Source organism: Chrysemys picta, chromosome 1 (genome assembly GCF_011386835.1).
Source record: "Chrysemys picta bellii isolate R12L10 chromosome 1, ASM1138683v2, whole genome shotgun sequence".
Taxonomy (NCBI): Eukaryota; Metazoa; Chordata; order Testudines; family Emydidae; genus Chrysemys; species Chrysemys picta.
Window position 1 is genome coordinate 114,938,524 of NC_088791.1, and position 22,673 is coordinate 114,961,196.

General features: G+C 40.1%; 1 protein-coding gene across 7 annotated transcripts in view; it reads left to right on the forward strand.

The window, feature by feature from the left end:
* The window catches only part of PTPRO (protein tyrosine phosphatase receptor type O), a 242,538-nt gene that overhangs the window by 167,385 nt on the left and 52,480 nt on the right, over positions 1–22,673 (forward strand). For all 7 annotated transcript variants that reach the window (XM_065567442.1, XM_042849088.2, XM_005287510.5 and 4 more), the window contains 7 exons: positions 393–545; positions 1,835–2,284; positions 4,733–4,894; positions 8,305–8,504; positions 10,306–10,426; positions 12,843–13,036; positions 15,849–15,960. In XM_065567442.1, the coding sequence (XP_065423514.1) occupies positions 393–545; positions 1,835–2,284; positions 4,733–4,894; positions 8,305–8,504; positions 10,306–10,426; positions 12,843–13,036; positions 15,849–15,960 (1,392 nt within the window). The remainder of the gene's footprint in view (positions 1–392; positions 546–1,834; positions 2,285–4,732; positions 4,895–8,304; positions 8,505–10,305; positions 10,427–12,842; positions 13,037–15,848; positions 15,961–22,673) is intronic.

A 22,673-nucleotide genomic window follows, 5' to 3' on the forward strand; every position in this document is an offset into this window, starting at 1 on the left:
TATCTTATCCTGAACGTGATGTCTTAATTCACTAGAAGTCCAGGGAACGTTTGTATGCAGTAGTTACAGGGATTTGGAAGCTTTTTGTCTTTTTATCAGCTGTTCTTCGATATGCTAATATCATGTTAAACAGGGTTGCCAGTTGCAATTATCTTTCCCAGGAAAATGGTTCATGTTCATTTTGCTGCTTTTTGCATCTAAGTACCTTTGACAATCAGGAAAAACGCTGGCAAACTCAATTATTGGGATTTTATCACTTAGACTGGGCTAACCTATGTTAAACATCCAAAACACCACTCGTTTAAAGTGTGCCACCATGTTATCTGAAAGTGAACATTTAATGTAAGTCGGGTTGTTGGTTTTTTGTTTGTGTGTTTTTTGCCCTTCTACAGATTTCTTTAAAGGTAAAACAGTTTTCAATCACTGGCTGCCAGGAATATGCTACAGCAACATCACATTTCAGTTGGTGTCGGAAGCAACATTCAACAAAAGCACCCTAGTGGAATATAGTGGTGTCAGGCATGAACCCAAACAGCACAGAACAGGTGAAGAAAATGTGTATATATACCGTTGACAGCATGTTTACATGCAACACTGTGCAAGGGGTAATGTCTCAATGTTTCCATTATGAAATTTGCTTATAAAAAGTACATACTGCCTAAAACAAGATATTCTAGGCTTTCTCTCCAGGGATAAGAAGCAATTTGCCAGCAGTTACAAATTACCACACAACTCTTTCCACAGCAGAATATATTTATTTAAGGGTAAAGGAATAGAGAGAAAACATACAACAGATAACAAAAGGTTCAGAAATTGGCCATCAATCCTATGGGGCCCTGACAGGCCGAAGTCCTTCCAACCTTTCAGCAAGTGTTGGGGCCCCTACTGTTTAAACTCAGCCTTTTATACCAAAAGCCCTTTCTTTATTCCCCTTGCGCCTTTCGTACCTGCTGGAACCAGTATATAACAACCACCCAAGAGGTAATACTTCTCTGGAGCTGTTTACAATCTCAGGGATCTCCGTAATCACTCCCCTCTGTTTTTCAGTTCCTGGATGAACTGCAGTAATCCTCCCCCCATTAAGGTAAATACAATTCCTAGCCCACAATGTTACACAGAACATTCATAAATTTAATACAGTACAATCCACAAAGGTACTGAATGTGGTTGCAATCTATTACAGCAGCTATTGTACAAAATGCTCCAGTTAGAAACCCATGCTGTGTATCATCTGAAATTTTAAGATCAAGCTTTCCCTTGACATAAAGTGTTAACTTCATTCTAGATGTTTGCACAAAGCTGGCTGCTAAAATTATGAGGGAAAAGCCATATAGTGATCAGGATGACATTTTACATCATGAGTTGTTGTGCGGTGTATTAAGATATTTTTTCTGTATTTCTCAACCCTTTCACAGTTCCACAAAAATAATTTTCCATGTACAAGAGGATTTAAAAGGTACAACGAAAGAAACAAAGAGCCCAACTTACAAACACACGCTTGATTATTTTTACTCATGTTCTCACATCAGAGCAACTTAGTTGGGCTATTCATGAGCAAATTTATTACAGTGTCCCCACATCTACATTACTACATTCCTGTACGCTCTAGCCCTGATTCTTCTCTCCCTTTATGTTAGTTTTACCCACATGGAGTTAGTCTTGGCTTATACCTGTATAAGAAGAAAAGAATCTTAATAGAAAGAACAAAGAATTTCAAAATATTGTGTATTTTCTCTTGCTGCAAACTAGACATGCTAATTTCCATGATGAATTAACTAACCACTGTAGGGGTATATTAAACATACATATTTTTTTTAAATCTTTTCTCTTCTAGTTCCCTACCCTCCTCGAAATATTTCTGTCCAGATTGTACATATGAACAAGAATAACTGGGAGGAACACAGTGGGAATTTCCCAGAAGAATCATTCATGGAACCACAGGATGTAATAGGGCAAGATAAACTTACCCATTTTTCTAATGACCCCACTGAAATTCCCTCAGCAAACACCTCTTACGCATGGCCTGATTACCACTATAACAGCACTGATTACACAACTACATCCCAACCATACTGGTGGACTAATGAAGCTGATTCGTCAGAAAGTGAAGATGAGTTTGTCAATGTAGTTCCCAGTGAATATGAGAACACCAGTACAGCCAGCATGTCAGGGAAACTTACATCAGGAACTCCATCTTTCCTCCCTGTGCAAATGGTGCTAAGCTGGTTGCCACCAAAACCACCCACGGCATTTGATGGATTTCATATTAACATTGAAAGAGAAGGTAAAGTAAAACCCAGGCCTTTTTTATATCCTTCCTAGTGGTGAATTCTTCTCCTCAGAATAATTAGGGGATAGCAAACCTTAAGTATTTTAATTCAGATTTCTTGTGTCTGCAAAACTGGGATGGAGATAAGAATATGCATTCGTTGTATAATATACGGTGTTTCTTGTTTCTGGTCAGGCTGGAAATACTACAAGAAGTTCTCCTGTATCATGTGGGTTCTTCGTGACTAAGATGAAGCATAGCGTCAATTTAATTTCTGACATAGTCTACATATTCCCTGCTGAAGACCTACATTGTCAGGAGAGATTAACGTGATGCTCTAATAGGTCCTTTCTGTTTCCACCTGCTATGATCTTTCTTATTTCATTCAGGACCAGTAGTGAGTGCAGTGACATGGAGAAATGAAATCTAAACATGGGAACCAGATCTCAGCTGCTCTGAGCTCATACTTGTGCAACTCACACACATTTGTAATGAGAGCTAACCAAATATTGTATTAATAAATTCACTTTGATTCACTTTGCGTTCTGGGCAAAAGCTCAGGCTACATTATTATTGCTCACTCCAAGTGTTCAAGAATCATGAGAATTTAAAATTTGGGTTTTTTTATTTGCCTTCTAGGGTTTTGAGCCTTTCTGGTTCACATTTTCAAGCTTTTTTTCTGCCAAAATGAATCCCGCCCCCCTTTCTTTCTAATGAAAGCTGAGATTCTTACAAAATAACATGATCTGAGGCATTATGAAAAACACCAAATATTGCAAGACTCGCAATAAAATCATGAGAATTGGTAAGCTTGTTGTTACTGGCAAAGCAGCATTAACATAAATCTGCATTGTGACCAGGCTGTAGTCTCATATGGAGCTACCAAATCAGGAGTAATTTCCGTAAGAGACAGGGTTTCTGGGTTAAGGAGGACCCTGGAACACCCCTCTGAAACACCCTTCTATAGCTTTGACCATGGAGTGCGAACTCAGGGGTTTTGAGGAAGCTAGAGTCACATGCCGCTTGGCCAGCTTTTTTCTTGCATACACGCACAGAAGAGACAACTTGATTTTGGGCCATAGTGAAGAGGTTCTGCCCACTATCTTAGTTCACTGTAAGAGTGTTGCCCTGTACATTATTATTTTTAAATATCTCATCTTTTTATACTACTAAAGATGCTTTCAATAGGATTCTTGTTGCACAGGAGTTTCACATGTGCATACTGTTTACTCCTTTTGTCGAGTCTAAGTGCTGTATCTATTGTGAAGTCACAAGCTCCCTAGGAGTTGATTATGAGGCTCACAAGCAAAGCATGGGGACTTCAGGTTGGACATGAACAATGCATGGATCAACAACATGGATTAAACAACATGGATCAACTTTTCATGTAAATATCCTTAGGGCTTGTCTACCTAAGAGCTAGCCAAAAATAGCTATTGTGGAATAGCTTTTGGAAGTGGCTTAAGCACAAAAAGGCACTGAGTGCACAATAAAAGTGTCTGTGTGGGGAGTTACTGTGGAATAGCTCTTGTGCTTTTAAATTCACACACTAGCTTATTTTGCAACAGCTTCCCCGTGTCTACAAGTCCTAAGTGATAAAAACTGGGAGTTGGGGGTGGGCGGGGGAGGGAAGGGATCATAGCACTTAATTCTCTTTTTTTTTACACCAGTTTTACAGTGGTGTAAAGATTACTCCACTGACTTCATTGTAGTTACTCCATATCTACACTGGTGTCAGTGAGAGCAGAATCAAGCCCATAGAATGTAGAGATTAAAAAGATCTATTGCATCATCCAGCTATCCCTGCTTGTGGAGAAGTTTCCCTATGGAACCTAAAGTAAAAGAGAGAGAAAGAGAGAGAGAAAATATAGGCTATCTTCAGGCAAAAGTTTATCTAAATGGAAAGCTGAAAAACATGTTCTGTAGGGTGTTTAGGGGGTGGTTGGTGGGATATGGGAGAGGGCCTTTAATGTATCATAAAACAACAGTGAGGTAACCTGCGCTAGAGATTTTTTCATCCACTTCTCCAGATGATTTTTCAACTGACCCTTTTTGACAGCAGTTTTCTTAGACTTTCTGCTGTTTGGGGCAGGGAAATTTTTCAGAACAATAAGGGGAGAGAAGAAAAAATAGCAAACTCTTTTCTTCCCCACTACATTGTTTTTCACTTTCAAGTGTTTCATGGTCACGACAATCTTACTTAATCATCAGTGTTACTGAATGAAATTTTGACCATGGTCTATTATTACTTTATACCTATACGTGAGCCTTGGTCATTAATTATTCTTGGGCTGACAGCAAGGGAATAAAACTACCTGCATAAATCCAGACCTCTTCAATACCTTTTCATCCTGCAGCAGAGGCAGCATTAGCATATCCAATACAAATCAGTTCCTCGGTAGCCAGAGCCCTCTCAAATTTCAATTAATTCACACTTCTTTTTCTTCTTCTTCCCTGATTTAGAGAACTCCACAGAATTTTTGACGGTAGGTGAGGATACTCATGAATTTATTGCTGAACTGAAAGAACCGGGGAAATATAAGTTATCTGTGACAACCTTTAGTTCTTCTGGATCTTGTGAAATTCGGAGAAGTCAATCAGCCAAAACGCTTAGTTTTTACATCAGTAAGTATCTAAGTGATGATTTCACCCATACAATGTATCTTTAACAGTATATAAGGTGTGATAAATGAAACACTGAATGAGGTTATTCATCAAACTAGTAGGCACCTTTGCAACCTACAACACTCCCAACAGAGCCTGGTCTCCATGAATTTTCATATGGCAGGGAACAAGATACACTGAAACCAGGTAAGCAAACCTGCCCTCATGGGGCTTTATCCTGCAATCTTGTCTGTGTTAGGAATCAAATGTTGGGTAAATATCTGGTAGAGTCATTGCTAGCTGTTCAAGAAGGAACTCACATGAACATGGAACTTGAATCTTTTGCAGACAAAATGAAAGATAGGCCCAACCTGCAAAATTCAGAAGTAGGAAAACTATATGATTATTTACTTGTAGGATTCTGGGGGTGAGGGTTAACTGTAGGTTTTATAAAACAGTGTAATCCATGTGAAATATCACCATATAGCTTAAATCTAGATCACGACTTACAGCTAGGTCAATAAGTGAGATACAGGTAGATTAGCTCAGACTTTTACCCATCTGAGGACCAAGTTCACATTTTCAGACACAAGTGCATGAGATGCCTGAATAACTCCACCAACAAGAAAGCGAGACAAACATTGCACAAAAGAAAATGAACAGAAAAATGCAGTCTACAGAATCCCATACAGATAAGAAATGTGTGCAGCACCAGCCAGCCTCCACTCTGAGAGAATGGCACCTATCTAGAGACAGAATACTACAGCTAGATATCATAGCTGCAGTTGGCAGCATTGCCTATAGTTCTTGTCTATAATGCCTAACACTTTCCATTATAATCCCCTGGTTTTAGTTGCTTATAACCTTTCCAAACTTTAACTATTCATGATGAAATTTTCCATGCCAGATGGCTGCCTTGAGCTGAATGTTTTTTTCAAAGTTTCAGAAATCCTGTCACTGAACAATGAACTGCTCTTGGAGACCAAAGAGAGAGAAGAAGAGAGGGACAGCTGATGCAAGAAGGGGTGCCACAGTACCTCTGCTATGACAATTTCACCTCCCTGTGAATTTTTTCAGATACCAGCTAGTAATAGATATTGCATAACAGCAGATTCATATTCTATATTTTAAATTTGATAGCAATAATACAGGACTATACTATCCCATTTCCAACCCTCCTCCTCAAAGTTTGGGATATAAATTAATCTTATTTATTCCTGTTAAATACAATACAATTTATTCCTAATAAATTACAATTCCTTCTAGCCAGGGTTGGTGCCCTCCAGGGAATGTAATATTCAAAAGATGTAATGCGTAAGGGGAGCTATGCCAGGGATGAATTTGGCCCATTGTGTACAAAGAGCATTATCTGTATTAAAATGATACAGTAATGTAATAAATGTTTACAGGCTATATGAAATGCAGAAGGTGGGGTTTTGTAATTCATAGACTCTAAGGCCGAATGACCATTATGATCATCTAGTCTGACTTCCTGCCAGGACTGGCTCAGTGTTTTTGCCGCCCCAAGTGGTGGGGGAGAGGGGAAAGAAGGTGCGATCGGTGGCACTTCGGCGGCAGCTCTACCATCGCCGCTTCATTCTTCAGCAGCAATTCGACGGCAGGTCCTTCCCTCCAAGAGGACAGAGGGACCCGCCGCCGAATTGCCGGACGTGCTGCCCCTTTCCGTTGGCCGCCCCAAGCAACTGCTTGCTGTGATGGTGCCTGGAGCCGGCCCTGCTTCCTGCATGGCACAAGCCATAGAACTTCTCCAAAATAATTCCTAAAGCAGATCTTTTAGCAAAACATCCAATCTTGATTTTAAAATAGGCAGTGATGGAAAATCCGCCATGACCCTTGTTAAATTGTTCTAATTGTTAATTACCCTCACCCTTAAAAATTTACACCATATTTCCCATTGGAATAGCTTCAACTTAGCCATTCGACCTTTCTCCACCAGACTGAAGAGCCCATTATTAAATATTTGTTTCTGATGTAGGTTCTTATAGATAATCAAGTCACCCCTTCACCTCCTCTTTCTTAAGATAAATAGATTGATCTCCTTGAGTCTGTAAGGCATGTTTTCTAGTCCTTAAATCAGTCTCATGGCTCTTCTCTGAACCCTCTCCAATTTTCAACCTCCTTCTTTAATTTTGGGATCAGAACTGGATGCAGTACTCCAGCAGCAGTCTCAATATAGAGATAAAAGCCCTCAACTCTGGCTCAAGATTGTTCTATTTATGCATCCCAGGATCGCTTTCATTCTTTTGGCCCCCAGCGTCACACTAGGAGCTCATCTTCATCTGATTACCCACCATGACCCCCAAATCTTTTTCAGAGTCACTGCTTCCCTGGATAGAGTTCCCTATGTATGTATGACCTATATTCTTTGTTCTTGGATGTACACATTTACATTTAACTGTACTGTATTAAAACACACATAAATGTGTATGTACATCTAGGAACAAATGGGGGCAAGGGATAGCTCAGTGGTTTGAGCATTGGCCTGCTAAACCCAGGGTTGTGAGTTCAATCCTTGAAGGGGCCATTTAGGGATCTTAGGCAAAAATCTGTCTGGGGATTGGCCCTGTTTTGAGCAGGGGGGTGGACTAGATGACCTCCTGAGGTCCCTTCCAACCCTGATATTCTATGAAATGCTGTTTTCAGTTTGCTTTGAAAGCCTGTAGGACAGCACAGAGATTTGTTCAGTGCTCTTTGCTTGTCCTGTCAAATCCCAAAAGACTCAAGACTCTTAGTATTCTAGGTGGATTTTATAAGCCTTTCTGGTGGCCTGCCAAGACTGAGGTTTCCATGGGGAGAAATTACCCCTTCCTCCCAGTTTATCTAGCTAATTGGGCTTTGTGTGGTGAAATGTACAGAAGTTGGGGAGTGGAACACACTCCCAAACTGTGGGCAGGGCATGGGGGAAGCTCTGCAGTTCCTGCACAGCCACTGTTCAAGTTCCTGGGCTTAGAATAAGAGCTGCAACCCCTACACGTACTCGGTGACCACATAGACATCCTGATGACCCTTCTCCTGTCTGTGCTGATCTACAAATACTGAAATGAATTGGTGGTTTCAGTCCTGTTTGTTGTGTCCTGGGGTCCGTATCACAAAATTCCCTGTTGCTATTGGCACTAATGGGCCATCTCCGCAGCAGAGACCAAGCGCTGATTGGGCATGGAGACCAAACGACATTGTAGTATAGCAGTGAATCTTACTGGTGGGGCAGTGTGGGGAGCTCTTGCTGCTGTTGTCAGTTCTGTCCCAGGTCTGTCGGTGTAACGGGCTGTCAATTCAGCACCTTTCACTATCATGAAATTGACTTCTAAGAGCAGAAGGTTTTAAAAGACATAAATGCAGGCACTCTAAATGCACAGGGTAAAGCCAGGGATTTGGCCTGCCTTATGTGTTCTTCTCTGGGAATGTTTCAGGTCCGACAGGGGAATGGATTGAAGAACTGACAGAAAAGCCCCAGCACGTGAGCGTGACTGTGCTAAGTTCTACCACTGCCTTAATGTCCTGGACGTCTTCACAAAACAGCAGCAGCAACAACACGATAGTGTCTGTTGTGTCACTGACCTGCCAGAAGCAAAAGGAGAGTCAAAGACTTGAAAAGCATTATTGCACCGAGGTAAGGGGAAGAAAATATAGACTCCTCAAATACAGTAAGAAAAAGAAATACATTCAGTAAATCGCCTTATAATAGTGCTCACTGGGTTGTGTAAGAAGCAACATTTTATCCATCAGTCCACAAGCGATGTTATACACTTATGAACATTATTGCGACAATAATCCAAAACACTGCAGTGACACAAGTCTAAGCAGAGATAAGACACCATCCATAAGGCCCTGATTCATTAAAACACTTTAAGCATGTGCTGAAGTCCATTCCTATTCATGAAAGCATTTCAATGTATTTTTAACTTTAAGCACATGCATAAGTTTTTTCTTAAACTGGGGCTAAAGTTTTCATGTAGAATAATATCTAGCTCTGAATGTCCCCAAAGTTGAGGATGATGGGATCTGAGGTTTCAATTCAGGCCATTGTAGTGACAGATCTGAATAAAGGGTGCAAGTACAAATAATCCAAACTGCCCGTGTTCTAGCTGCATCCCAGCCAATACGAATTCAGACTTCTGTGGGTTCAGGTCCACCAGAAGTGGTTTATGATGTGATGACAAAAAATCTTGAGGTAGACTAGAGGAAGAAGTTCTGGTTTGGGTTAATTTAACTTTGTGGTTAGAATGTGGGCCTGAATTACAGCTTCATGAGCACTGCAAAAATGTATTCATAACCATTTATTTGAATAAAAACGGAGAATTTGCTTGGAAAGTATTTGTATGGCTTTTTAAACTATTTTCATTGAACATTTGCCCACCTCTAACCAGAACTCAGCCAGGTTCTTCTGCCTTTATTATTGATGGCCATTTGTTTGAATTCTCCCTGGCAAGCAGAAAGAAGTAAGACCTGGTACAGAGTTCATCCATTCCTTCTCCCGTTGCCTATAAATAAAAGCTATCCTACCTTCCTAAAGGAGCTCCGTAGATTGACAGTTGCACTACCATCTCCACTGTCATAAAACATTGTTCACGCTGACAGCTGCTTGAACAATTTCATGCTGGTAATACAAATTGTTAGAAATTGCGCTAAGATTGTTGGTGAAAAAACATCTTTCCTCTATTCACTGAAAAGATTCAGTAAAAGATACTTTTCCCAAGGCTGCTCAGTACATTTACTGGATCAGACTGAATCCACCATCTAGACAGCATCCTGCCTCTGGCACTGACCAGTATCTGATGCTTCAGAGCTGAGGTTTTTAAGCTGATGCTTCAGTACCAGATGCTTCAAAATAGGGGGGGGAGGGGGAATCCATAAGCCCCCTAGCTAATTTGTACAGTGCTGTACTTGAGGGGCGGGAGAGGGTAATTCCTTTCTGACCCATGCAATCAACTGATACCCTGACTCTCATGAGGTTAGAATACTATTATAATATTGCCTTTAGCTCACATAGCTGCAGATGAATTAGATGGCCACAAAGTAATTTCAGATGTTTATTGAAACCACAGTATGTAAACACAGAGTTACACCTGAGAGGAATCTGGTGCTCTAGTCTCATTACCGTACAATATACTCAATGTAAATGGCTCCTTGTTGTCATGACTGACCTTGTACTGCAGTAATAAAGAGTGTTACATTCTCTGGGTCAAATTGTGAGTGAGCTCAATGGGCTGAGCAGTCACAATTCCCATCTCAGCATTTGACTATCCTGTTCTCACTGAAATGAATCAACATTTTGCCATTGACTTCAGTAGGTTCAGAATTATGTCCTTTGCCGCTGAAATGCAGCTAGGTGAGTACTATTTCGGCCCTCCTTTTTTCTTTCTTACTCACCAAAGGAATACTTTGTATCTTATTTGTTTCCCTTCTGATAGGTGAATTCAAGCAACAGCATCATTGAAAATCTTGTTCCCGGTGCCCAGTACCAGGTTGTGATTTATTTACGTAAAGGCCCATTGGTTGGACCTCCTTCTGATCCTGTTACATTTGCCATTGGTAACCCATGCGTCTACTATTCAAACTGACTTTTTGTTTTGAACAGCTTATCTATTAAATCTCTTAGGGTGCTCCTCCACTGGAGCAGGAGATGTAATTTCTAGTTCGGGTAGACATACCCACGCTAGTTCTTGTCAAGCTAGCAAGCTGAAAACACCAGTGTGGCTGCGACTGCACAGGCGACAGGACAGTCTAGTCACTCCAGATGAGATTGTACTTGGGATGGTTAGCCCATCACACCACCTGTGCACCAGGATTGCACTGCTATTTTTAGCGTGCTAGCTTGATCCAAGCTAGCACAGATACATCTACCCCAGCTTGAAGTTACACCTTCAGCCCCAGTGTAGACATATCCAGAGTCTGTTCAGAAGTGTATCATGTTTTGCTGGGTATGCTTGCCATGTTGGTGGTTAAAATAGTTTATTTTTCATGTGTTTAACTCCATTACTGAGGATGGGAAGAAGTGCAGGAGGTATCTGAAGGTGTCTTCAGTGAAAAGAGTGACACAGCCTATTAGAGGGTTAGGCTTTCACTCCAACATACAAGGAGTTATGCCTAAGATTTAGAAATGAGGGAGCTGAAGTTAGGGACCTATATTTATACTTAAGAACCTAAATAAATAGTGTCACTTTTAGAGGTGCGGAGCATCCATGAGAGTTGGTGTCTTCAGTAGGAGCTGAGAGTAGTTCAGCACCTTGGAAATTAAGCCATTAATTTGTACATGGATTTAGGAACCTAACTTTAAGCTACCAGGTTTTCTGAGAAAATGCCCAGTAAGGGATACAGTGTGCCACCGTGGTTAAGACACTGGACTGAGATTCAGGAGATCTGGGTTTTTTTCCTGGTTCTGTCACTGGCTTGTCGTATGCCTTGTAAGAGAGCAGGTGACTAGAAAGTAGGGCTCCTTGTTTCTTCTCCAAACTACTACGCACTGTCTTTGATGGAAGGAAAAAAGAGAAAATGACAAAATTAACTAAATAAGACCTGCCCAGAGCCCATGTACTCCAAGCAGTCTGCTTACACACTGCCAATTGCAGGATCTGGGTCTAAGGTAATATGTCCAAATAAATAGTCTATAAATTGGTGAGGAAGGTATTTTTAATGGGGGGGCAGTTTGGGGAGGTTATTAGAGACAACTTGTGCCCAACTTCTATGAAATATCAAATATTGGGCATATTTTACAAATTTCCCATGTTTTTCACAAATATTTGGGCTGCTAAAGTTTTGTTCACCAGCTGTAAAGACTTGAAACATTTTCAAATTTCTGCTTTTATTTGAAAAGCTAAACCAAAAAAAAAAAAAAAAGAGGTAAACCTCTCTAAGTTTCCCCCCACCCAACCCCCCATAACCCAAAAGTTCTTGCCCAGAGGCCATTTCTAGGCATATCTTCTAATCTGGATTTTGTAACAAAATTAAGGGTGTCATGGAATCAAACAATAATGTGTGACACATTCAAACAAGGGCAAATTCATAATTCAAATTCCTATTTAAAAGGTTTGGTTTGGTGAAATTATTGGTGGTGGTTAAGGCTAAAGCAAAAATAAGAGAAATAACACTTACAAAACGTAGTTCTCCTCTTCATCCTCTATGTCATAGTTTCATTAGAAAGATATCAACAGATTCTGAGAAGGTGCTGAAAGGATAGATTTATGAGGGAATGGATGATTTTGTGCACTGTTATACATTTGGACATTCTGGGTTTTATTCTTTGCTCTGGCACCTACACAGAGTGGATTAAACTCTGCAACCTTTACTCATGCTGAGGAATACCTACTTAAGCAGGTAGTCCCATTGAAGTACACATCTGAGTAAGTGCTTTCCAGCATGAATAAAGGTTGCAGAGTCTGGCTGTGTGAGAGATTTGTTCAAATCACTTGACCTCTCTCTATTTCAATTTCACCGTCTATAAAACAGGGATAATAACACTTGCATTCTGAGTCTTAACTAATGCTTGTAAAGCACTTTCGGATATTTTCCATGGACGGTTGAATAGACGTGAAAGTATTCTTTATTATTGTCTACGCTTTCACAAGTATCATGATTTTTAATGCCTCTGTTTTTGACTACCTACATTGAGACACCTTAAAGGATCCTGATTTTCAAAAAAGGTCTGAGCATCCTCCTTTGAAAATCAGATCTCTTCAAGACATCTCAAGTTGAGCACCCCAAAATGGAAGAACCCAAAATCTGTAGTCATTTTTGAAAGTTTAGGCCTATAAGAATTGAGGGACCAATGCTACAAGTTGTTACTTCTGTGTGGAGTCCCAACCAAGCTGTTAGGCATATGCATGGGAATAATTATTGCCAGAATGGACCAAAAATATGAATAGATGGTTAAAGGGGAGAGAAAACTAGTTGTGAAAATGTGTGTAGTAGCTAATGACGATGTGAATAACCCCAGTTTCTTGTTTTATAGTACCCACTGGAATAAAGGATTTGATGCTTTACCCTTTGGGACCTACAGCTGTGATTCTCAGTTGGAACAGGCCTTACCTTGGGGTGTTCAGGAAATATGTTGTAGAAATGTTTTACTTCAACCCATCAACGATGACCTCTGAGTGGACGACCTACTATGAAATTGCAGCTACTGTCTCCTTAACTGCATCAGTGGTAAAGTAACCATTACAGATTATCACCCACACCTGCATGTATGGTGCTTGCTCCTGGTAATGTTTCTTTCAGATTTTGCCCACTGACCAGCAGACACACCAGATTCCATTAAACCCTGGATGTTTTCCACATGTGATAGAGAGATTTACCGTGATATTAGAGAGAGATTTTCCCCAGGGAATGCCAGAAAACCATGGTAAAGTTAATGCATGTGCAAATTATTAATTATATACCTAGTAAGTGGATAGTAGATGGACCTTCCCTCCATTGGAGTGCGGGTGGGTTCAGTGGCTATATATGGCACTGTAGCCCATGGGTGTTTGGTGTTCCAAGACTTCAGGGCAGATTCCTTCACAGCCTCAGTCCTTGCAGGACTTCCCTGTGCAAAGTTCATTTGCTAGGGCTGTGTTCAAGGTGAGAGGACTTGACCCTACAGAATTAAACATTAACCTCTCCCCACTGAATTTACTGTGCACTTCCACAGTTGTGTGGTCAAAAACTTTTGCAACTGTAGCATCTCCATGAGGAAATAACATAAAGCCCCATCTACATAGCTAGCATTGATAATGTCAGTGAGCCATCTGGCATATTTTGTTTTTGAGTTATGTGCATGCCAAAAGAGACTTAAAGGCCCTGAACCTGCAAATGTGCTTAAGGATATGCATAAAGCTTTGCAAGATTGAGAACTTTCAGCAGAAGTGTACACTTCGTCCCCATCCGCGCCCCCCTCCTCCCCCCTCCACACTTTTCTAGCTGTCAAGGGGGGATGGATACATTTTGTTAAAACTTTACCTTTGGACTGAGAAAAAACATAGACAATTCCATCTGAAGAGGATAATTATTCAGAAAGTTGAGTTTGAAAAAAACAAGGATAGCAATAGCTGTTGCTCCTATTGAAAACTATAATCATTTGTGACTCATGCATAACACCATTCATGTAGTCATTGTAGTAACACTGGTTTAATTGGAATTGAGCATGCACCTCTAAATTTAAAATGTAAAACTCTAAGGAAACGAGAAGGCAAAATAAACTACTAAATGAGTAATTAATTTGTCATTAACATGATGCAGCAGAATTCGAGTAAAACCCAAGAGATCTTAGAAATAATGACATTTAATATGAAGTTCAAAAGTTAAGATGGTTGACAAGTAATATTGTCCACTGTTTTGTGCAATTCTAGTTGATATTGATGGGAGGTACATGCAGAGATGAGGAGTTAGAGCTCTTTTATCTCAATTTAAATCTTTGCATGGAAGGATTAGATTTTTATTGGTAAATGTCGATTTCACCAAACACACACACAACGATGAAAAAATATTTCCATCAACGATAATTTAAATTTACAGATAGGCAAAGTAAGAAGAATGCTACTTAAGAACTTATTGCTTTGATGTAAGGATATTTATTTTGTATATTTTGATGTGAGATGTTGACAATTGGTGTGTTTTAAAGCTTTAGCTTTTTTAATCTCCATGTCCGCTGTCATTCAATAACTCTCTGACTCCCCATGTAATTTCCCACAACTGTGAAAATTTAAATAGCTAAAATTCCAAAAAATGCTTAAAAATAAACATTGATGTTGTCTGTCAACATTGTAAGAAAATGAAAATTGAATTCTGCGAAGCCTGGCTGTCACTATACTGTTGACATGAAAGTGAAAGTTTCTTAAAGATGAACTGCAAAATTAAATAATAAATGTTGAATCCCATATCTGACGAGGCTGCATGGCACTATGGTTTAACTAACTTTATAACATTATTTTCAGTCTTTTAAGTCTTTGGCTTTTGGGGGTTCACTAGAAATGTCCAACAATGCACCATTATAAGACTGCCCCTGAAGTTTCCCTGTAACCATTACCATTCTGGCATCTGTGATATTGCAGAATCATGCATTCTGGGGCAACACTAACAAACCCTAAAAAAAACATTGACTTGGCTGAGATCAAAAATGGTTTTATGAAAATGTAGTTAAAAATATTCTGGGTTGAATTCCCCCCTTGTCTTGAGTATGACAGAAAAACAGAGAATATTTATATTATGAAATTTGAAACAACAAATCAAAACAAGAAGTTCTACTTTTTTTAAATGAAATTTCATTGAAATCAACGTGTTCCCATGGAACATCTTGATTTTGCCTAATGAGCATTTTCTGACAGGAAACTTCCATCACAAAACTTTGGACCAGCTCTAGAAATCAATGAGAGTGTGGGGACATGAGCAAATCCCTGCTCCCACATGTATGTTTGTACACAATATGGTTGCCATGGCTAGGAAATGGTCTCTGTGCATAGCCCATTGCACAAATTAAAGCCTCGGTCCTGCAAACACTTACATATATTAATATCTTTACTCAAGCGAATAGCTTCCTTGTGCGCAATGGTGTACTCACTGGAGTAAAGGCACACACATCCTTAGGGTGAGTACAAGATCAGGGTATAAATGATTCATGGGAATGGAATGTACGAATGGCAGCGGTCTTGCAACAGGATATGGATCCATGCTATTGTAGCTTTTTTAATGTATTATTGCATTCCTTTCTGGGAGAAAAGAGGGTTAAGAGTAAAATTTCTTTTCAAGCATCTGCCAGAATTTAGCCCTGCTTTTTTCTCTCTCTTTGAAAAGAGTTTACAAATCTAAAAGTTCAAAATGGGCTAGATTAACCACAGATTTAAGTGGGCACTGTTCCACTCATGTCAGCAGCATTGTACCCATTGTGGCAGCAGTAAATCTATTCTATAGCAAGTGGCAGTCATGTTTTACATTGACAAAATCTTTACTGAGCAGTGACTTGCCATTTGCTGTCCCTTTACAGAAAATAGCCAATCTATTGCCCGCTTGGTATTACAACTTCCGGGTTACCATGGTGACTTGGGGAGACCCAGAATTGAGCTGCTGTGACAGTTCTACCATCAGCTACATAACAGGTAAGCAGCAGCATGGCAAGTGGTTGATGGAGAAGTGCAAGGGGAAATGTGAGTTCTGAGGAAACATATTTAAGAAGATTATGGTGGTGTTCACCAGTAAATATTTGTGCAGGGGCATTTTAGAATTTAATTTTAAAGCCTTGTAGGGCAAAATGTGAAGGTTGTTTTTTGATTCATTACAGACATCATTTCATTGCTGATCTGCCCCATGAGTTTCAGTGATTCTGCTTATACCTTTATGCACCATTAGTTTTGCCCACGTTATTACTGAATTCGTGTAGCTCTATTGTGATGAATGATTGCTGATTGGCTGGAGTTAAGAGAGGGCAGGGGTCAGGAGTTATAAAGACTCAGCTTTGAAAGATTCCGTCTGTTCTGGGACCTTGGATTGACGGGGCCTGCTCTGGCTTTGGAAGACTTAGCCTTTGACTGACATTAGCTTAGAAGCCTGGCTTAGACATAAGCCTGCCCAACCTTGAAAGATTTGCTCCACCCTTGAAAGGCTTTGTTCAGCCTAGGGTGACCAGAGGTTCCAATTTTGGGGTCTTTTTCTTTTATAGGCTCCTATTATCCCCCACCCCCTGTCCTGATTTTTCACACTTGCTGTCTGGTTACCCTAATTCAGCCTGTGAGCTTCCAGGCTAGAGCAGGCCTCTGCCTAAGCCAAAGACCAAGTTTAGTCAGGAAACATATCAGAGGCCCACACAACTTGCCTATTCAGCCAAGACAAAGGATTGTTCTAACTCTGGATTCCACTTTAGTTGGGAGCTATATTATTATGGACCAGCTAAGGGAGTTTTTGTAAATTTAATGTATTTCAGTTACTATGGAACCTAAAACTAAACAAAGTATATTTTTATTGTTCCCAAGTCCTTCTTTTTTCTCCCCACCTCTTTCCCCTTCATGGTATCTAAGTCTACACCCCACAGTTCACACACATTAAATTGCTATGTGACATTTATTACAGCACAAATAGTTAACATTCTGTAGGGCTGTTTATTTTAGTGCAAAATGAGGCTGGCCATGTTTTGTGCTACAATTTTTTCACACTCCCAGTTGGTCTTTGCTGACAAGTGTTGCCTCTGTTAATTGCAAGGGGATGGGTCGGGGAGGATAGTCTTGGGGTCAAGGCACCAGACTGACACTTGGGAGGCTACCTCTATGACCTTGGGCAAGTCACATAGAGCCAGATCCTCAGATGGCTTCATTGTTTCCCAATGAGTCCTTGTCTGTGGTTGATGCCCCTTCACTCCCCACTCAGATATTTGGGGTTCAGTTCTGCAAGATGGTGAGCAACTACTGGAGATGCTGAGCACCATCAACTCCCATTGACAAGGCCATCACCCTTTAGGTAACACTTTCAGGGTTGAAGGCGGAAGTAAACATATATTGCCTTTGGGAACACTATATACCTCCCAGAAATAGGTTTAAAAAGTTGTTCCAGTTTAAAAAGTTGTTCCAGTTTAAAAAAGCCAATGAAATACTGTGGATGGACTTCAACAAGGGTTGTGTAATTTTAGGATGATTAATAATAATTATACAAGCTCAGCTAGAGTGTTTGCAGACCAACTGTGCAGCAATACATAATTGGTCAGGTGGATCAAAGATGTATTAAAGGAGAAGGAGGTTGCCTTCCCCAGAGCTTCAGTTAATGACTACTTTTGGAAGCAGGATATGGGAGTGGATGGTCCATTGGTCCATCTATTTGAATATCTTCCTTCCAAAATATTGGAATGGATGGACCAACGCTCACTTGACCTGGGTTCTGTTCATGCCTCTGCCACTGACTTGTTCTGTGACAAATCACTTGACCCCTCAGTGCCTCTCTTTTCTGCTCCCACCCTTATTCTGTCTTGTCTATTTAGATTGTAAGTCTTTCAGTGCAAGGAACATATTTTACTATTTGTATATACATGGTAAAGCATGATGGGGCTCTATCTGTTGGGGCCTGAACATGCTATCACAATACAAATAATTAATAATAAGGTACTATTCCTCTGAAACAAAAATTATATTATGGCAGAAGCAAAATTGAATTACTTTGGGGGACTTGCAATACCCTGAGCCAGTACCTGCTACTGTCTCCAACAATGACAAGCATGTTAGTTTGATATTTTTACTAAAAGGATCAGAAGTGAAATAATGTTGTTTGATACTCATCCGACTTCCATTGTTAACACCTCTAAGTTCAATTTAGCAGAAAAATCAAGCTAATGGATTGGATGCAGTGGCAGATATTGAAGGTGGGGAGCAGAGGGCCATCCATAGTGCCAATTGAAAACTGGGGAAATTGGATTTTTGACACACCAAAAATTTTCATGGAAAATATCTGCTTTCCTTTTGGATTTTTGTCCGAAACCAGCGAAATATTTCCTATAGAAAATGTTGATTGGGGGGGGGGGGGGGGAATCAGCAAGATTTTTTGCAGAAAGAGACGATAAATTTCTGACCAGCTCTAATTATCTAGCTGCTGTCAAGTGATGCTGTGGTGGGAAATGGAAATGCCCTTTTTCCCCCTCCAAAATTTAAAACCACATCAAAATCAACTTTTCACGCAATGAGAAGGGAAGGAAAATATGCATTTTCTCCCCATGACCAAAAAATCTCCATTGCCACCAGGATACTGAAAACAAATCCGATTTCCCCTAGCTTCCTGGATGTAAAAAAACCCTAAATGATTCTTACCCCAATACCCAAACCTCTGGCTCCCCCAGACAACTTCTGCAGTGTGCAGTCGTGTGACATTTTGAAATCTGCAAAACATTCTTCAATGAGAATTTAACATTTGGAGAGTAGTGTAAAATACACTGAAAGCAATGCAACAATAAATAAATAGCACCAGGAACACATTACTGATTGGATCAGCCTGACAGAGGACAGTGAAGGGACAAGCACGTCGGGAATTCCTGTGCAGTGGAGCCAGAATGCACCAGAACACCGTGTTCTGGAGCTTTTGAAAAGTCACGTTGCATGGAAGACACCATTTTACTCTACAAAATTGCATTCTCCATGTGGGCTGACCTCACACATTCAGTGCATGTGAGGTCACACCACATGGAGAATGCCATTTGGTAAAGCAAAATTATGTCCTCTGCACAGCCTGGAGAGCACCATTGTGTAGAGCAAGTGCACCTGTGTAACTGATGGGAAAGCAGTGAATAATTCTGATCCTGCACAAGATCAACTAGAACCCATTTTCTCCTAGCTGGGCTAAGAGCAGTAAAAATTTGTCACTAAAATCAGCCCACCTATTTTCCATCCACTCCCGACTGTTCAGGCACTTCTGCTTGGTCTGGAGGTTAGGTGGGGGATTTGTGGAGATGGTGCTACAGAGGCAGCTCAGTGAGCACCACTTGTAGGGAATCTAATATAGATAGGCCTGATTTAGTTGTCAGACAAAAATAATCACTGAATCCTGGCTGCACTGAAGTCAATGGCAAAATCCCATCCTGAAACATCTGCTCAAACTGCTTTGGGCTCTGTTGTCAATGATTTTTTGGGCATAAGACTTGTAAAATTAATAGTGACTGCCAGAGTCCTGTGAATACTCTTTGATAACATTTCTCACCCATTTTCTGTGTCAGTGTAATGAAGTCACTTTTTAACCATTTGGTTGCTACATAATATACTCAGCCAAGCATGAGGGAAGAAATATGTCTCTCCACACCTTTGTTCTGTGCTTCAAGGACAGATTTTAAAGTGCAAGTGCCCCCGTGGGGTCCGGACTCTTCAATATGGTGTTTTCAGAAGATGCAACAAAACTCAGCCGTGGAAGGGTTACTACAAATTTTCATCTGCCATAGGGCTGTGTCCAGCTGTCATTGATGACAAGGAAAAACTGCCAGTGCCTTCAGTGGAGAAATGGATCAAGTTTTTATCTAGTAAACATGGACACAATCTGAAACAAATGAATAAACCTCTTGCATACTCTCTCCCTTGAGTTAGATGCTGTCCAAAATCAAGAACTTTCATAGAGTTCATAGATTTAGAGAGTTTTAAGGCCAGAAGGAATCATTAGATCATCTTGGCCTGTGATTATACAGAAGATCAGACATTGCATTTCATCCAGTTACCCCTGTATTGAGCCCAATGACTCGTGTTAAGCTAAAGCATATCCTCCAAAAAGGCACCCAGTCTTGACCTGAAGACTCCAAGAAATGGAGAATCCACCATTTCCCTTGGTCATTTATTCCAACAGTTAATCACCCTCACTGTTAAAAATGTGTGCCTTATTTCTCATTTCAATTTGTCTGCATTCAACTTCCAGCCATTGGTTCTTGTTATGTCTTTCTCCACTAGATTAAAGAGCTCTTTAGTACCTGCTATTTTCTCCCTTGTACAATGTAATCAAGTCAGCCCTCAATCTTCTTTTTGATAAGCTAAACAGCTCGAGCTCTTTAAGTCTCTCACTTAATGCATTTTCTCCAGCCTCACATCGTTTTTGTGGCTCTTTTCTGTACACTCCCTTTTCAATTTTTCAACGTCCTTTTAAAATGTATTCCAGAATCAATATTCCAACATGAGTCTCACCAATGCCATATACAGAGGTAAAATCATTCCCTACTTCCTACTCCCCTATGTATACAATCAAGAATTGTATTAGTCCTTTTTGTCACAGCATGACACTGGGAACACGTCTTGACTTGTTTGTACACCGTGGACCCCCGAGATCCATTTCAGAGCTATAGCTTTCCAGGATACCCTGTGCCGTAGGTATGTACGGCCTGCATTCATGCTCCTAGATATATAACTTTGCATTTGGCTATATTAAACTTCATTTTGTTTGAGTGGGGCCAGTTTACCAAGCAATCTAGATCACTCTGTCTGACTGCCCTGTTTTCACCATTATTTAATGCTCTGCCAGTATTTGTGTCATCTGCAAATTTTGTCAGCAGTGATTGTATATTTACTTCCAAATCATTGATGAAAATGTTGAATGGGGTTGGGCTTTGTACTGATCTCTGCAGAGCCCCATTAGAAACTCCCCCATTCAGTGATGATTCCCCATTGACAGCTACATTTGGAAATGTCAGTTAATCCATTTAATGTGTGATTTAATGATACTGTATAGTGCTAATTTTTAATCAGAATGTCACGTGGTACTAAGTCAAATGCCTTTACAAAAGTCTGTGTGTTGTATCTATACAGTTACCTTTATCAACCAAACCTGAAATCTCATACAAAAATTGAAATCAGATTTGTTCGACAAGACCTATTTTCCATAAAACCATGTTGACTGACATTAATTCTATTCCTATCCTTTAATTCTTAATTAATTTGAATCCCGTGTTATCTTTTCCATTATTTTGCCCAGGATTGATGTCAAGCTAACAGGTCTGTAATTACCCAGTCATCCTGCTTGCCCTTTTTGAATATTGGCACAACATTAGCACTCTTCTGGAATTTCCTTGGTATTCCAAGATTTATTAAAAATTCACATCAGTGGGCCATAGATCTTCTCAGCCAACTCTTTTTAGGACTCTTGGGTGCAAGTTATACGGGTCTGATGCTTTAAAAATGTTTATTCCTAGTAGATGCAGTTTAATATCCTCCTTAGTTACAAATGAACTAGAAAGCACTTCCTCCTCCTCCTGTGATATGAATACATTATCCGGCTTCTTTCCAAAAAAAGAACAGAAATATTTATTGAACACTTTTGCCTTTCCTGTATCCTTATTAACAATATTACTTGCTCTGCACATTTTGAGCCTGATGTTCTAAAGAAAAAGCCTCTCCTTTTCTGCTTTTCCTGCTGTTACAACCAAACTTGTGTGCTTCTCTGATTGCTGAGAGGCTAAACCTTGTAGCCTGGAAATCTCAACATACCATTTACACTAAAACACAAAGATAATCACTGGTCTTGGGCCCAGATCCTGCAACAGGCTCCATGCAGACAGTGCCGCATGTATGTGGACCCCAATTGAAATTAATGCCTGCATGGAGCTCATTGCAGGATTGCCGTTTAAGTGATCTACTGCAGCTGGAATGTAAAAAGAATACAACATGACTAGATGACATAGATCTTTCCAGCAACCTCTGGTCTGAAGTCCCCTGTTGGAGAGGACAAGTTGTAAGGCTTCAAGAATGTATATAAGTAAATGCACCACTTATAACCCCCCTCATTCAGCACCCCAGGCACCTGCAGCAACTGTGATACCCTGCTGTATTTACCATATGCGACATTGTGACACCACAAACACTGCAAAGTAGGGAACTAATGAGGTTTTAATGGCACCTGCTATAAACAGTGGGATTTAAAAATACAAATTCATATTAAAATATAAAGCTGTTTATCTAGATGGAGGACAGAATGCACTTTGAAGCTAGTTAGTAATAAATATCATGATAAAGTGCAGCATGTATAGGTCTAAGATGGTTGGACCACCATGTGTTTGAGTATAGTCATGTCTGTTCTTATTTGGAAGTTGTCTTTTGTTCCTTCATATGGATGCTTGTAGTTTCCATTTCCTCTCTTTCTTGTGTGTTTATTTTTTACATATCTTGCTTCCTCTTCATTATAAATCTGTTAACATTTTGAATGCACACAAAAAAGGAAACAAATGATCTTGTCCGTGCTGAGAGAGAAATAGGAGAGAATTATTACCATTATTATTCATTTATTTCATTTCAATAATGCACTCAGATTGCTCATTTCACAACTAGAGACAGTTCCTCCCTATGAAAGCTTGTACTCAAACAGATAGACATAAAAA